We start from the raw sequence: 13,930 nt of genomic DNA, 5'->3' as shown, positions 1-13,930 counted from the left end.
GATGGGATTTGCCCAGAATTCCTGAAGCACACTGAATCACAGGGACAGTATTGGCTGGCAAAGCTTACCGCCATTCAAAGCACAAGTACCATTCCAACTATCTGGTGCCAGTCCAAGGTAGTGACCGTTGCCAAGTGGGAAGCCACTCAGTAACCAAGCACTGCTGCCCATGGTCTGCTGTCAATAACATAAAAGGACATGGAGTTCCTCCTGTGAAACAGTTTGAGTCCCATCCTGGAAGCAGTAAGGTCTCCAGGCAGAAGCAGATTTTCGCACTGGCTGCAATTGCTCTGAGCTAGTCCTAACCCTTCTCAATTGAGGCTGGTTTTCAGAAAGGCCTTAAGACAGGAAATGGTTTTTTCGACTTAGCCTGAGCCTGAGCTGTGACACTGTGTGGAAAAAGGCAGGCTGCTGAAACTCTCCAATTTATTTGCAGTCTGAAAACCTGATAACCAAACAACTCCATGATCAGAAACCAAATAATTCCATGTGTACCTTGCAGACAGGTTCAGCTGCCAACAACAGACTCTGATCATTCCTCAAACGACTTCTTTATATATAACTAGTGACTGTTGTCCAACAAAGTTACAGCTTTTTGCATGTCCCAGCAACTCACCCTTGTTTTCCAAGCTATGCTCAACAGAATACTGAGGAAATTCTCACTGAAGATCTAGAGTCTCTGGAAGCCCACTTCAGAAAAAGACAAGACTTAATTAAATCAGGCCAAGACTGTAATGTCAATCTTCCACCTGACCAACTCAAAAACCAAGGAAGCCAGTTCTATAGTTGAGCACTTGTCCCCCAAATGCCAAAATTGCTTAGTGTCACTCTCTGACTATTCATTGACCTACCATGAAAACCTTCAATACACTAGAGCCAAGGTCAGGATGAGAGTGAATCTCATGTGAAACTGGCAAGTTCTACCTGAGACAAAGACAACATGCTTAATATTGTTTCACTTACACTTGTCTACCCAACAATAGAGTACTGTTGCTCAATGGGCTCAGAAGCTGGCAGATAAATATGATACATTTCCACTTCCAGAAAGAATTATTTTTGGGACATCGAGACCAGTGCAGTTACAATGACTTACACTCGGTGAATCACCTGACATTCCCAGGAAAACATTCTCCTCAAAAAATACCTTTGACTGATAGCTAACAAAGCACAAAACCTTGATGAAAATCCTATGCACCCATCTCAAATCCTGTGCTCTCAACTGAACATGTTTCACACCCTGCAAACTGAAGACAGAGTCACCTCTCTATGACACACCTAGTCAACTGCAAACACCATCGATCTGGGTGATAAAATGTCAGATTTAAAATTTCCACAGAAAATCTGGATAACAGCCATCCATTTGAAGATGGGCCAAGGATCTTGTGAACACTTGTCCCATAGTGGAACAGGAGGAGCAGCTCAAATTACAACTATGGCCATCCAAGGCCATTCATTGCCCACATGCTGAACTTCTGTCCTGAGATCAATTTGTGGTTTTATCACAACCATTTGTACTGCATTAGCTGATTCCATTAAATTATCGTTAACCTTAACATTGAGCTATAACTGCTTCCCCAGGCATCTGAATTTAAAAAAAATATACCTCATTGGCAAAACTTTTATTTGATGGCAAATAAGAGAAAAATCAGACAGTTTGTCATAATAATACGAACGGCACAGTGGCTCAGCGGTTAGCACTATTGTCTCACAGCACCAGGGTCCCAGGTTCTGTTCCAGCCTCGGGCGACTGTGTTCGTGGAGTTTGCACATTCTCCCTGTGTCTGCTCGGGTTTCCTCCCATAGTCCAAAACATGGGCAGGTCAGGTGAATTGGCTATGCTAAATTTCCCATAGTGTTAGGTGCGTTAGTCAGAGGGAAATGGGTCTGGATGGGTTACTCTTCAGAGGGTCGGTGTGGACTTGTTGGGCCAAAGGGCCTGTTTCCACACTGTCAGTTATCTAATCTAATCTAATATTAGAACATAAATGGGAGCAAGAGTAGTCCTTACAGCCCTTTTCCATTCAGCACCCTGCTATTCACAGGGATCGTGGTTGGTCTTCCACTTCATCATCACTTTCCTGCATTATCCTTGATCCTTGAGATGATGAGAACATTTTCATTTCCACAATCTACTAGATTAGTAGTAAAAGGGAACAGTGACGGACGACAGTGAAAAGCCATCAACCAGAGAGTTGGGCACATAGTGTGGTGCACCTGCACATACTGGAAGCTTCATATATTAACACACGAGATGCGGTTCTTTGCAGATAAAGCACACTGTGCCTATTACAATGTAACAAAATAAGCAACAGCCATTCTCCAGTTTATTGCTCAAGGTAATGACTTTAACATTTGGAGTCCGCCTGTCTCGTTTAAATTTTAAACAAAACTTACTATGCAATTTTCTGCCCATCAGAGTTCATTCAACAAACAGTCAACACATTTTTCTCATATGGTATAAAAATGTTGTCATCATCTTATATTGGTTTTCTTGCAAATGTTCTGAAGAGTACAACACAGAATGTTGCAACAACATGTGCCCCTTTTTCAGCTGTATTTAAGCAAATATTGCTTGAATGGATGAGACTGTCGGGAATACGGACTGCATGGAAATGCTAAACCTGTCTGCTGTTTGAGTTGATTTTTGTAAACCATAGGTTGAATGGGTGTTTGCTATTCTGTTCTATTCTAAATTTAGTGTTCTGCATTTCATATTCTGTTGCACTATCAAAGAGAGGCACTCTTTGGCATTATAGTGTCACAGAGTGAAATTACTCAACAGCCTCCAATGAAAGAAATGTTTAAACAGAGTACCAGGAAGGATCAATCACTGGGCTTGTTATGAAAATATCCATTTCTTCAGATGGTCCCCAGCATTTATATAGTCCTGGATGTAGGTTTGCTCGCTAAGCTGGAAGGTTTGTTTTCAGACATTTCGTCACCATACTAGGTAACATCGTCAGTGAGCCTCTGAATGAAGCACTGGTGGTGTAGCCACTTTCTGTTTATATATTTGGGTTTCCTTGGGTGATTGATGTCATTTCCTGTGGTGGTGTCATTTCCTGTTCTTTTTCTCAGTGGGTAGGTAAATGGGATCCAAGTCAATGTGTTTGTTGATAGAGTTTTGGTTGGAATGTCATGATTCTAGGAATTCTCATGCATGTCTCTATTTGACTTATCCTAGGATGGATATGTTGTCCCAGTCGAAGTAATGAACTTCCTCACGTGTATGTAAGGATACTAGTGAGGTTGGGTCATGTCTTTTTGTGGCTGCTTGATGTTCATGGATCCTGGTGGCTAGTTTTCTGCTTGTTTGTCCAATGTAGTATTTGTTACAGTTCTTGCAAGATATTTTGTAGATGACATTAGTTTTGCTTATTGTCTGTATAGGGTCTTTCAAATTCATTAGCTGCTGTTTTAGTGTGTTGGTGGGTTTGCGGGCTACTATCATGCCGTTGCAGAGGTAGTAATGTAGAGACTCGAACAAACAGCTTTGCCAATCATCCAATCCAAACGTTGGGTCTGCTATGTGGATGACACCATTGTCATCAATAAATGAAACAAATTAAAGGAAACCTTCAACACCATCAATACTACGCTTACTGCATAAAATTCACTAAAGAGGAGGAAAACAACAACAAACTGCCATTGCTAGATGTCACAGTAAAGCAATCAGCCAATGCAGAAGTTTAACCTAGCGTCCACAGGAAAACAACAAATACTGAACTAAAGAAGCAATCATCCCAAAATCCACAAACTAAGTTGCATCAGAACATTATTTCAACGAGCCACCACACACTGCAGCATGGAGGAACTACGCAGAGCAATGGAAAATCACCTATACAGTGTATTCAAAAAGAATGGGTACCCAATGAACACAGTCTGCCGATTTCTGAGCAACAAACCCAAACAAGCAGACAAACACGTCCAGAAAACCTAGCCACTCTCCCCGACATCAAATACATCTTGGAAATGACTGCCAGACTACTCAGACCCTTTTGCATCATGGTAGTCCACAAACTCACCAACACACTAAAACAGCAGCTAATTAACTTGAAGGACCCTATACAGACAACATACAAAACTAATGTCACCTACAAAATACCTTGCATGACCTACATTGGACAAACAGGCAGAAAACTAGCCACCAGGACACTTGTATCCTTACATACAGGTGAGGAAGGACACCAGTTCGACTAGGACGACACATCCAACCTAGGACAAGACAAACAGAGACATGCACGAGAATTCCTAGAAGCATGACGTTCCAACTGAAACTGTATCAATAAACACATTGACTTGGATCCCATTTACCACCTTCTGAGAAAAAGAACAGGAAATGACACCACCATAGGAAATGTCACCACAGGAAATGACCTCACTAACCCAAGGGAACCCGAATATATAAATAGAAAGTAGACTACACCACCAGTGCTTCGTTCGGAGACTCACTGAATTTGTTACCTAGCATGGTGACTAAACGTCTGAAAACAAACCTTCCAGCTCAGCAAGCAAACCTACACCCAGAACCTCAACCTGAGCTACAACTCTTCTCAAAACTCGCTCGTTTATATAGCTCCTTTTACATCATTAGGATATGTTACAGCATTTCACAAACAATGATTAGGCATCTTAGCTGTTTTGTTAGACATTTTTGAAAACATAATTTTGCGAATATTTTGAAGAGCAAGGTATCTGGAAATTAGTTAAGAGCTTTGGTGTTCTATTTAGCCTATTATAAAATTAAAATGATGCATTAAACTGAAATAATTTGTGTATTGCACAAGTCAAGAGTTTCATTTATGATATGAGCTAGAAACAAAATTATTAATAATGGCCATTATTTTAATATTTGCAGTGATTTATTCAGAAGTGTTCAACATGTCTTAATTTAGAACAGCCATAAATCTGTCATCCTTCAATCATACGTATTCTCTTAGAAGTTTGTGATAAAGACCATCTCTACCTTGCCGTCTGGTGAAGACAAACCAGGGAGGCTGCTTCTTTATCTTAATAATTTATTCTGTGTTTTCAGTTACGGAATACATTACGCTTTATGTTGGGGAACCTTTATAATTTTAACCCTGAAACTGATGGAGTTCCAAGTGAACAAATGCTAATGGTGGATCAATATATGCTTCATCTCCTTCAAGATTACAGCACCAAGGTAATTTTTTGGGATATCAATTCAAGGCCCCTGTGGTAGCTGGTGGAATTTGAATGCAATTTATAAATCTCTAATACAGTCTCAATAATCGTGACAATTGTCGTAAATTGTGTAAATACCTATTTAATTCATGATTGTCTTGTTGGGAAGAAAATCTACCAACCTAATTATCAGGCCTACATGTGACTCCAGACTCAGACCCAAGGCAATGTAGTTGGCTGACTTTTAACTGCTGTTTGAGATGACTGCGCAAATCAATCAGTTTGAAGGCATTTAGGGAAACGCAACAAGTGCTGGCTCTGCCAACAATTCCCACATCACATGAAAGAATGAAGGGGGAATAAACACCAGAAATATCTATTATCATTCTTAAGGCACAATTTACAAAACCATCAAAGTTATGAGTTCCTAAAGCACAGCAGTGCATATTATGGAATAAATTGTTGAAGAAATTCAGCAGGTCTGGCAACATCTATGGAGAGAAAGCAGGGTTAATGTTTCGTGTCCAATGACCCTTCAGAACTGAACTATTATTTTTTTTTGTAGATATTTTTATTGAAATTTAACATTTTTGCAAATTTACAAAAATAAACAAAACTCTCAAATACAAACATTGATGTACAATTAAATCATATATACAATAGTCATAATTTAACAAAGAAAAGAGAAAGAAAGAAAACAAAAAAAGAAAAAAAAAGAAACGAAAAAAGAAAGAAAAAAACCTCAACTTTCTACTAATCTAACCTATAACTAACCAGAGTGTATACCTAAGTCTCTTACATGCTTGGAATGTATAAACATCAAATATAATAAAACCCGTATTCGCGCAGGATTCCTCTCCCAAGGGGCCCCGGAGCAGCCCGGTCTGAAATCTTCACTAAATAAAAGCCCTTGTTAGGATAGCCGAAATATCTGCATTTATATAATTCAAAAAGGGCTGCCATATTTTATAAAATAATTCAGTCTTTCGGTGCACCATATTTGTGAGGAAGTCAAGGGGGATATATTCCATAATTAATCTGTGCCAATTTGAAAGTCCAGGGGGGCCCTCAGCCACCCAGTTCACCAAAATATTTTTCCTTGCACAGAAAGAGAGAATAGAAAATAGTCTCTTCCCATGCATATCCAGAGATGAGAGGTTCGAAAAGCCCAAAAGGAGAGATACAGGGTCCACCCTAATTTCCGTTCCTGAAATTTCTGTCAGGGTATTTGCCACTTTAGTCCAGTATCTGCGGATTTTCTGACAAGTCCACAGACAATGTACAAGAGTACCCACCTCTATTTTGCATTTGGGACACATTGGAGATGCTCCTGCCTTAAATTTTGCCAGTCGAGCCGGAGCTATATGGGCCCTATGAAGTATCTTTAGTTGGATAGCCTGAGTTCTGTTACAGATAGCAATTCTTCTAGCATTTTCCCAAATGTCATTCCACATATCCTCAGAGATTTCTAGCCCCAAGTCCTGCTCCCATGTTTTAAGCAGGTCATCCATGTCTCCTGAGACTCCATCATGTAGCAAATGGTATATAGTACTAACGGAGGATGCCCCCGCTGGTCGTAAGACATTACGTTCTCTGTCTGATTTATAAAGACTATCTATTAATGTAGTCTTCCTCTGTATATAATCTCGAACTTGGAAGTATCGAAAGAGATCCCCATTAGGTATTCCGAATTTCAGACGCAGCTGCTCAAAGGACATCAGGATCCCATCTTTAAATAGGTCCCCTAAGCATGAGATGCCCCTGGATCTCCAGAGTTTAAAGGTGGCATCTGTAATCCCCGGTTGGAATCCCCATGCGCCTACTATTGGTGCATGGGGGGATGTTTTATGTGAGTTACCCTCATTTTGCCGCGTTATATTCCAGGCCTTAATTGTGTTTAATATTATGGGATTTTTACAGTGGTCTGTAATGATTTCCCCCTTATCTGAAAATAAAAGGTTAATAAGTGGGTATTTTACTTGGGAGGCTTCGATATCCAGCCAAATTGATTGTGGATCAGATGAAACCCAATCAGCTATGTAACTTAGTAGGGAGCTTAACTGATATTTCCTAAAGTCTGGGAAGTCCAGTCCTCCCCCTGCCTGTGGAAGCTGTAGCTGCTTCAGCTTAATAAGGGGCCGTCTATGGTTCCAAATAAAGGAGCCCAACCAGCCATATAATTTACGTAGGGCTAGCCTTGGCAGCATCAGCGGGAGCATTCTAGAACTGAACTATTATTAAATGTTTTAAGTAAGTAACTTTCCACTGACAGCAGGAAAAAAACAGCAATGAACCATTAGAAAAAATAATGGATATATTCATTTTGTTTAAAATAACCACAATTATTAAGCTCAATGGTATCTTCATGTTAATAATACCTGAGTTAAATCAAGCTTGTACGCACCATATGTGTGTGAGCAAAGGTTAAAATTATTTTTCATCAACAGTTTAGAAGGTGATGGTGGATTGCCTCCTTTAACTGACGCAGTCCAAGTGGTGAAAAATTCCCTATAGTGCAGTGAGAGAGACAATTCTGATATTTTGACTCTGTGATGATGCAAAAACTGCACACAAACTTCCAAGTTACAGTAGTATGTGAACTGGAGGACAACATTGAGGTAGTGATGAGCCCATGTGTCCACTGCCCTTGTCCTTCTAGGTTGTAGAGATTGCATCTGTGCAGCAGGTCAAAGCAACACGCTTTTCCAGCAACACATTTTCAGCTCTGATCTCCAGCATCTGCAGACCTCACTTTCTCCTTGTAGAGATTGCATGTTTAGTACAGGTTGTTGAATACGCTATAGTGAACAATTGCAGTGCATCCTGTAGATGGTACATGCTGCAGCCACATTGAATGATGCTGGAGGATAGGATGCCAATCAAGTGGGCTGCGTTTTGCCTTGGTTGGTCATTGAGTCATACAGCACTGAAACAGACCCTTCAGTCCAACCAGGCCATGCCGAACATAATCCCAAACTAAACTAGTGTCACCTGCCTGCTCCTAACCCATATTTCTCCAAACCTTACCAAATCATGTATCTATCCAAAAGTCTTTTAAACATTGTAATTATACCCACACTTGAAAATGTGTTGCTGGAAAAGCACAGCAGGTCAGGCAGCATCCAAAGAGCAGGGGAATCGACGTTTCAGGCATGAGCCCTGCTTCAGGAATGGCTCATGCCTGAAACGTCGATTCTCCTGCTCTTTGGATGCTGCCTGACCTGCTGTGCTTTTCCAGTAACACATTTTCAGCTCTGATCTCCAGCATCTGCAGTCCTCACTTTCTCCTAGAAGATTATACCCACACCCACCACTTTCTCAGTAAGTTCATTCCACAATGAACTGCCCCCTGTGTAAAGAATTTGCCCCCATGTCTTTTTTAAATCTTTCTTCTTCACCTTAAAAAAGTGCCCCCGAGTCTTGAAATTCCCCATTCTAGGGAAAAGAGAACTATCGATAACTCTATCTATACCTCTCATTATGTTATAAACTTCGATCAGATCACCTTCTACACTCCAGTGAAAAAAGTCCTAGTCTATCCAGCCTTCCTTTATAAGGATCTTGAGTATAATTGGAACTGTGATCAACCAGGCAAAAGTAGAATATTGGATCACACTTAACTTAAGTCCTGTAGAAGGAATTTGGGGATCAATCTCTGACTTGCATATAGAACCACAGTATTTAAGTGACTGATCTAGTTAGGTATCTGGTCAGTGATTACTGCTAGGATGTTAATAGTATGAAATTCAACAGTAGTAATGTCAGGGAATGCCAAGGGAAGAATGGTTATACTCTCTTTTTGGAGATTGCCATTTCCTGGCTCATGTGGCATAAAGGCATGAACGGCATCAGACGCCCTTCATCAGGATGCCTGATAAAGGGCTCTTGCCCGAAATTTCGATTCTCCTGCTCCTCAGATGCTGCCTGACCTGCTGTGCTTTTCCAGCACCAGACTCTCAACTCCTCATGTGGCATAATGGTAACTTATACTATTGATAACAATTTCCTCCACTTTGCTGACAAATTAGAATAGATTTATGCCAGAACTTGGTTGGACTGGAACTATTGTAATTTTTCTGGACAGGACACAAGGGCATTTTTCCACATTGATGCCAGTGTTGTATCTGTGCTAGAATAGCTCAGCTTGAAGTGAGGCTGGTTCTGGCGTGCAAGCATTCATAATATTGCCTGCAGCTACGATGTTGCCAGGGCCAGCAGTGTTTGTAGTATCCGATTCTTCATATCAGGTGGAGAGAATCATATTGGCTGCAGACTGAGATTTGCGATATTGGAGAATTTTGACTCCAGATGGATGCAAGTGCTTCAACCTTGTCTTTTGCACTGATATTCTGGGCTTTTCCTTTTTTGATGATGTTGTTTGATCCTTCATCCAGTTAGTTTATTTGTCCACCATCTTCACTACTGGATGTAGCAGGATTGCAGAGCCATCAGATCCATGGGTTATGGGGTTTGACATACATATAGTTATGTATTGTAGCTTCACCAAGTTGGACACTTGATCGTACATAATGTTTATGTATGCACAGTGCTGATCTTGGTGTGCTGTCCTTTACTTTGCATTAAACAAGGATTGTTCCCCTTGCTCACTGGTAATGCTAGATTAATGAATGTGCCTGGGCCAGGAGGTTATGGGTTATAGTTGAATGTAATTGTATTGCTCCTGATAGCCCACAGTGCCTCATGGATGCTTAGTTTTAATCTAAATCTGTTCTGAATCAATTCCATTTGCATGGTGATAGTTAGGACAGAAGAGACTTTGTGAAAAGATGGGACTTTTTATCTGTAGGGGCTGTGCAGTGGTTACCTTACCAATACTGTCAGGGGCACTGGAGGTAACTCTCCTTCTCCTTGACATAGTACCATGGGATTTTTCATGTCTGCTGAAAAGGCAGATGGGGTTTTCATTTAGCATTTTACCTGAAAGATAGTAAACAGTGTGGGACTGCCTCAGTATTGCGTATGAGCATTGGCCTTTGGCCTTGTGTTTTGTGATCAAGTCCCTCAGTGAAACTTCAGCCTGGAACCTTTTTGATTGAGAGGCAAGAATACTACCAGCTGAGCCAAGGCTGACAATGTCAGACTGTCAGCAGATGAATTATGAATGATTGTCTGTGTAGAGTTTGGACATTCTACCCGTGTCTGCATCGGTTTCCTCTCAGTATTCCAGTTTCCTCCCACCGTCCAGAGATATGCAGGTTAAGTGGATTGGCCATGCTAAATTTCCCAGTGTCCAGGGATGTGCTGGCTAGGTAGATTAGCCATGGGAAATGCAGGGATACGGTGGGAGGCTCAGTCTGGGGGGATGCTCTTCAGAGGGAAGTTCTGGACTTGATGGGTTGAATGGTGTGCTTCTGCACTGTAAGGATTTTATGAATCCATGGAGCAGCTCTCCCTATTTTGGTAGCATCTTCTTGGTATTTGTGAGGAAGATTTTGCAATATCATCTGGATTTGGTGAGTCTGTTTAGATCAAGACAGCGATGAGTTTTTTTTTCTGAGGATTGTGCGCTTTTGTAACACTGCCAAAGAAGTCCGGATCTTTAAATGTTTTAAAGGCAGAGATAGATTCTTGTTAGACAGGGGAATGGACAGTTATTGGGAGTAGGCAGTAATGTGGAACTTGAAACATAGATAACCATGATCTCATTGAATGGAGAAACAGACTTTAATGGCTAATTGGTCTGTTCCTGCTCCAATTTCATATGTTGAATCATGTGCTTAGATCAATGCTGGAAACTCTGTTTGATTATTTTGTTATGGTTTCTCATGTTGGTTTTGATATAATTGGGATAGTTGTTTGATCATTTCAGAGGGTAGCTAACAGTTAATTTATTGTGCGTCTAGATGGACATTTAGGTCTGATCTGAGGATGGCAGATTTTCATCTTTTATGGGAGTAAAGTAGATGAGATTTTATGACAATCTGGTAATAAAATAATCATTACAGATACCGGTTTAGCATTTCAGATCCGGATAATGAATTGAATTTGAACTTGTCTCTCAAGATCAAGGGCTGACTCATCCAGTAAGATAGTTGGAAGACTACCATTTCTGATTTTGATGAGAATTGTTGATTTAATTGTAAAACACTCTACCCTGAAAATTACCCCAGTGAAGATGGGGAAACATCGCTGCTGTGATTGCAAAATATGTTCCATCACCTGGGGTTTTAAATATGTCAGGAATTGATAGCAACAGGAGGGCAGTCTGCTCATTCACTGACCATCTAATTAACCACTATTTCTCAAATCATTCTTTATCTGCAAGAGAGTTGCTGACCTACGCCAGAGAGAGAAAACAATTGAGTCAAATTCTGAATGTTTAACAGTTTTCATTTTGTGAGCATTTTATCATTGTGAGAGTTAGTAATTCTGGTCTTAAAAGGTGGGTTAGCAAAACCATGTGAACGAGAAGGGACAATATGAGCCACACATTTTATTGGTAACAGAATTGAATTTAAGTTATATAGGTAGACAATCCTTTATCCGAAATACTTGGGACCAGCTGTTTTTTGGAATTTGGAATTTTTCAGTTTTCAGAATGACTGATGGTTTAATGGTGAAATTTTTAAAACATCTTACTGGAGGAGCAGACTTCTAAGTAAGAACAGGACAGTCGGTGCTTGGCCATGCCCCTTCAAGTTGCAGCTAAGTGACACGCATTGAGTAGGTGTCGACTTGGGTTAACTGTTTGCCTGCCAAACAATCTTGTTAATGAGAAAAAACTTCGCATAAAAACCTTCGGATTTCAGAGCTTTTCGGTTTTGTATTTTCGGAAAAAGGATCTTCTATCTGTACTTAATCTTTCTATTTCTATTACTGTTTGTAAGTAGCTGAAATGTGTATGTTTTGAAACAAGTATTTATAGGCAAAATTTGTTTTAATTTGATTCAGGTTACAGAGGCCTATAAGGAGTGTGATTTTGGAAAAGTTATTCGCCTTCTGTTGGCATTTATTAACCGAGAACTCTCTAACTTTTACTTCAGCATCATCAAAGATCGGTTAGTATAAGATTCATAATGGCAATGTTGAAACTTCATTTGCAAACCAAAAAGCCATTTACTAAGTACTTAAATGGACTTCTAAACCGCCTAATGGTTATATGTGTAGATCAGATCAGGATCAGTTTACATTGCCACAAAATTAGTTTTCAGATATGGCAACACCACAACGTTGGTATTTACTGACTTTCAGTTGCTCTAAAAAGGCAGTGATACCTTTAAATCTCTACAGTCCTTGTGCAGGAATGCTCACTTAATGTTAAGTAGGGAAATTCCAGTACTTTAGTATAGGTGAGTGATGAGGTATATTCATGTCAGGGTGTGTGACTTTGAGGTGATGCCATTCACACAATATTTTCTCTTGTCCTGTTTGATGGTAGTGGTTGTAGACAAGAGGCATGCTGTCGAATTGCTGCAGTATAGTATATCTTATAGATCATGTGTATTGCAACACAGTGCCCCCTAGTGATATTTTAGAGCAATGTTGAGGCAGCAGTCAAGAAAACTGCTATCTTCCACATGATGCTGCATATTCTAATCACTCTTGACTTGAGCTTTCTAAGGAGAAGCTCTAAAGGACTAGGAAGAATGAGCTCATTGTTAGATTAACAGCATAGGTCCTGCAGTTATAGTGATAGTACTGACATGACAGGCCTTGTTTAATTTGTAATCATTGCTGATCTCCAAAATAGTGGGGCAACCTGTGTGACAGTCATCCTGTTAGAGGTCAGAGACGTCTGGTCTTTGTTTGGTGTCTGATGTTTATGTAGCATGCTTTGTTACCTGTCATTCTTTAGAGCTGATTATATGTTGACATAGGCTGTTTCATTAAGGAGTTAGCCATGGAGCTGATGTGGCATTTTATTTTCTGCTGCAGATATTAGAGTTTATGTCTGCCTAAACATTATTGTATTAAAATTGCAGATTATATTGTGAAGATGAGAAAAGCACCAAGCGTCTATCATGTCAGACAGTTTTAGATGAAGTATTAGATGTAATCACACGTTCTGTAGCCCCAATCCTGCCTCACCTTGCAGAAGAAGTATTCCAACACCAATCAAACCAAAAAGGTAGCATTTTTTTCAGTGCTGTTATTTGCATTTGTATTCTAAAATTTGTGACTCAAAGCACAATGAATGCATATCTAAATTGTTTTCTTTCAGAGCCTCAGAGTGTGTTTCGAACTGGCTGGATAAAGGCCAGTTCTGTGTGGAGAAAGCCTGGCATTGTGGAGGCTATTGAAGGTGCTTGCGCAATAAGAGATAGCTTCTTGAGCTCTATACCTGGCAAAAATGCACTGGAATACGATATAACCATTATAATCGAGCCCAGTTTGTTGCTGGAATTGATGGAGGTAATCTTCTCAATGTGTAATAGTTGAGTTTTGCTGAGAGGAGCCCCACTATTGAAGCTTTTCATTTTGCAATGATCAGAATAGGTGTAAGGATGCCAACATTCAAAAAGAATGGCAGTTTACAATGCATGAGAAAAACGTGTTGAGTGGTTGGCAAGTGTACTCCATTTGGTCAAGGCATTACCAGGAAGAATGTACTATACCCTCGCTGAGGTGCTGCCATGGGAAATGTATCAGGAAACAATAAGGTGCAATGTATGGACATTTTTTTGCTTCTTACACAGAATAGAGCTATGTATATGAATCTGTGTAGCTTCTACCAAGTGTAATTGCCAGCCCAACTGATGACCTTAAATTAGTTTAGTGTAATTGTTGATATACTTGAGACTGTTCAGTAAGTGCTGTCTAA

General features: G+C 40.2%; 1 protein-coding gene across 1 annotated transcript in view; it reads left to right on the top strand.

Annotated features, from left to right (window-relative positions):
- The window catches only part of iars2 (isoleucyl-tRNA synthetase 2, mitochondrial), a 104,280-nt gene that overhangs the window by 84,109 nt on the left and 6,241 nt on the right, over positions 1 to 13,930 (top strand). Inside the window, exons 18-21 of the mRNA XM_060831450.1 lie at positions 5,036 to 5,167; positions 12,061 to 12,167; positions 13,092 to 13,237; positions 13,331 to 13,521. Of these exons, the coding sequence (XP_060687433.1) occupies positions 5,036 to 5,167; positions 12,061 to 12,167; positions 13,092 to 13,237; positions 13,331 to 13,521 (576 nt within the window). The remainder of the gene's footprint in view (positions 1 to 5,035; positions 5,168 to 12,060; positions 12,168 to 13,091; positions 13,238 to 13,330; positions 13,522 to 13,930) is intronic.

Source organism: Hemiscyllium ocellatum, chromosome 10 (assembly GCF_020745735.1).
Source record: "Hemiscyllium ocellatum isolate sHemOce1 chromosome 10, sHemOce1.pat.X.cur, whole genome shotgun sequence".
In the NCBI taxonomy this organism is placed as follows: domain Eukaryota; kingdom Metazoa; phylum Chordata; class Chondrichthyes; order Orectolobiformes; family Hemiscylliidae; genus Hemiscyllium; species Hemiscyllium ocellatum.
This window is presented reverse-complemented; position numbering and strand designations above follow the sequence as displayed.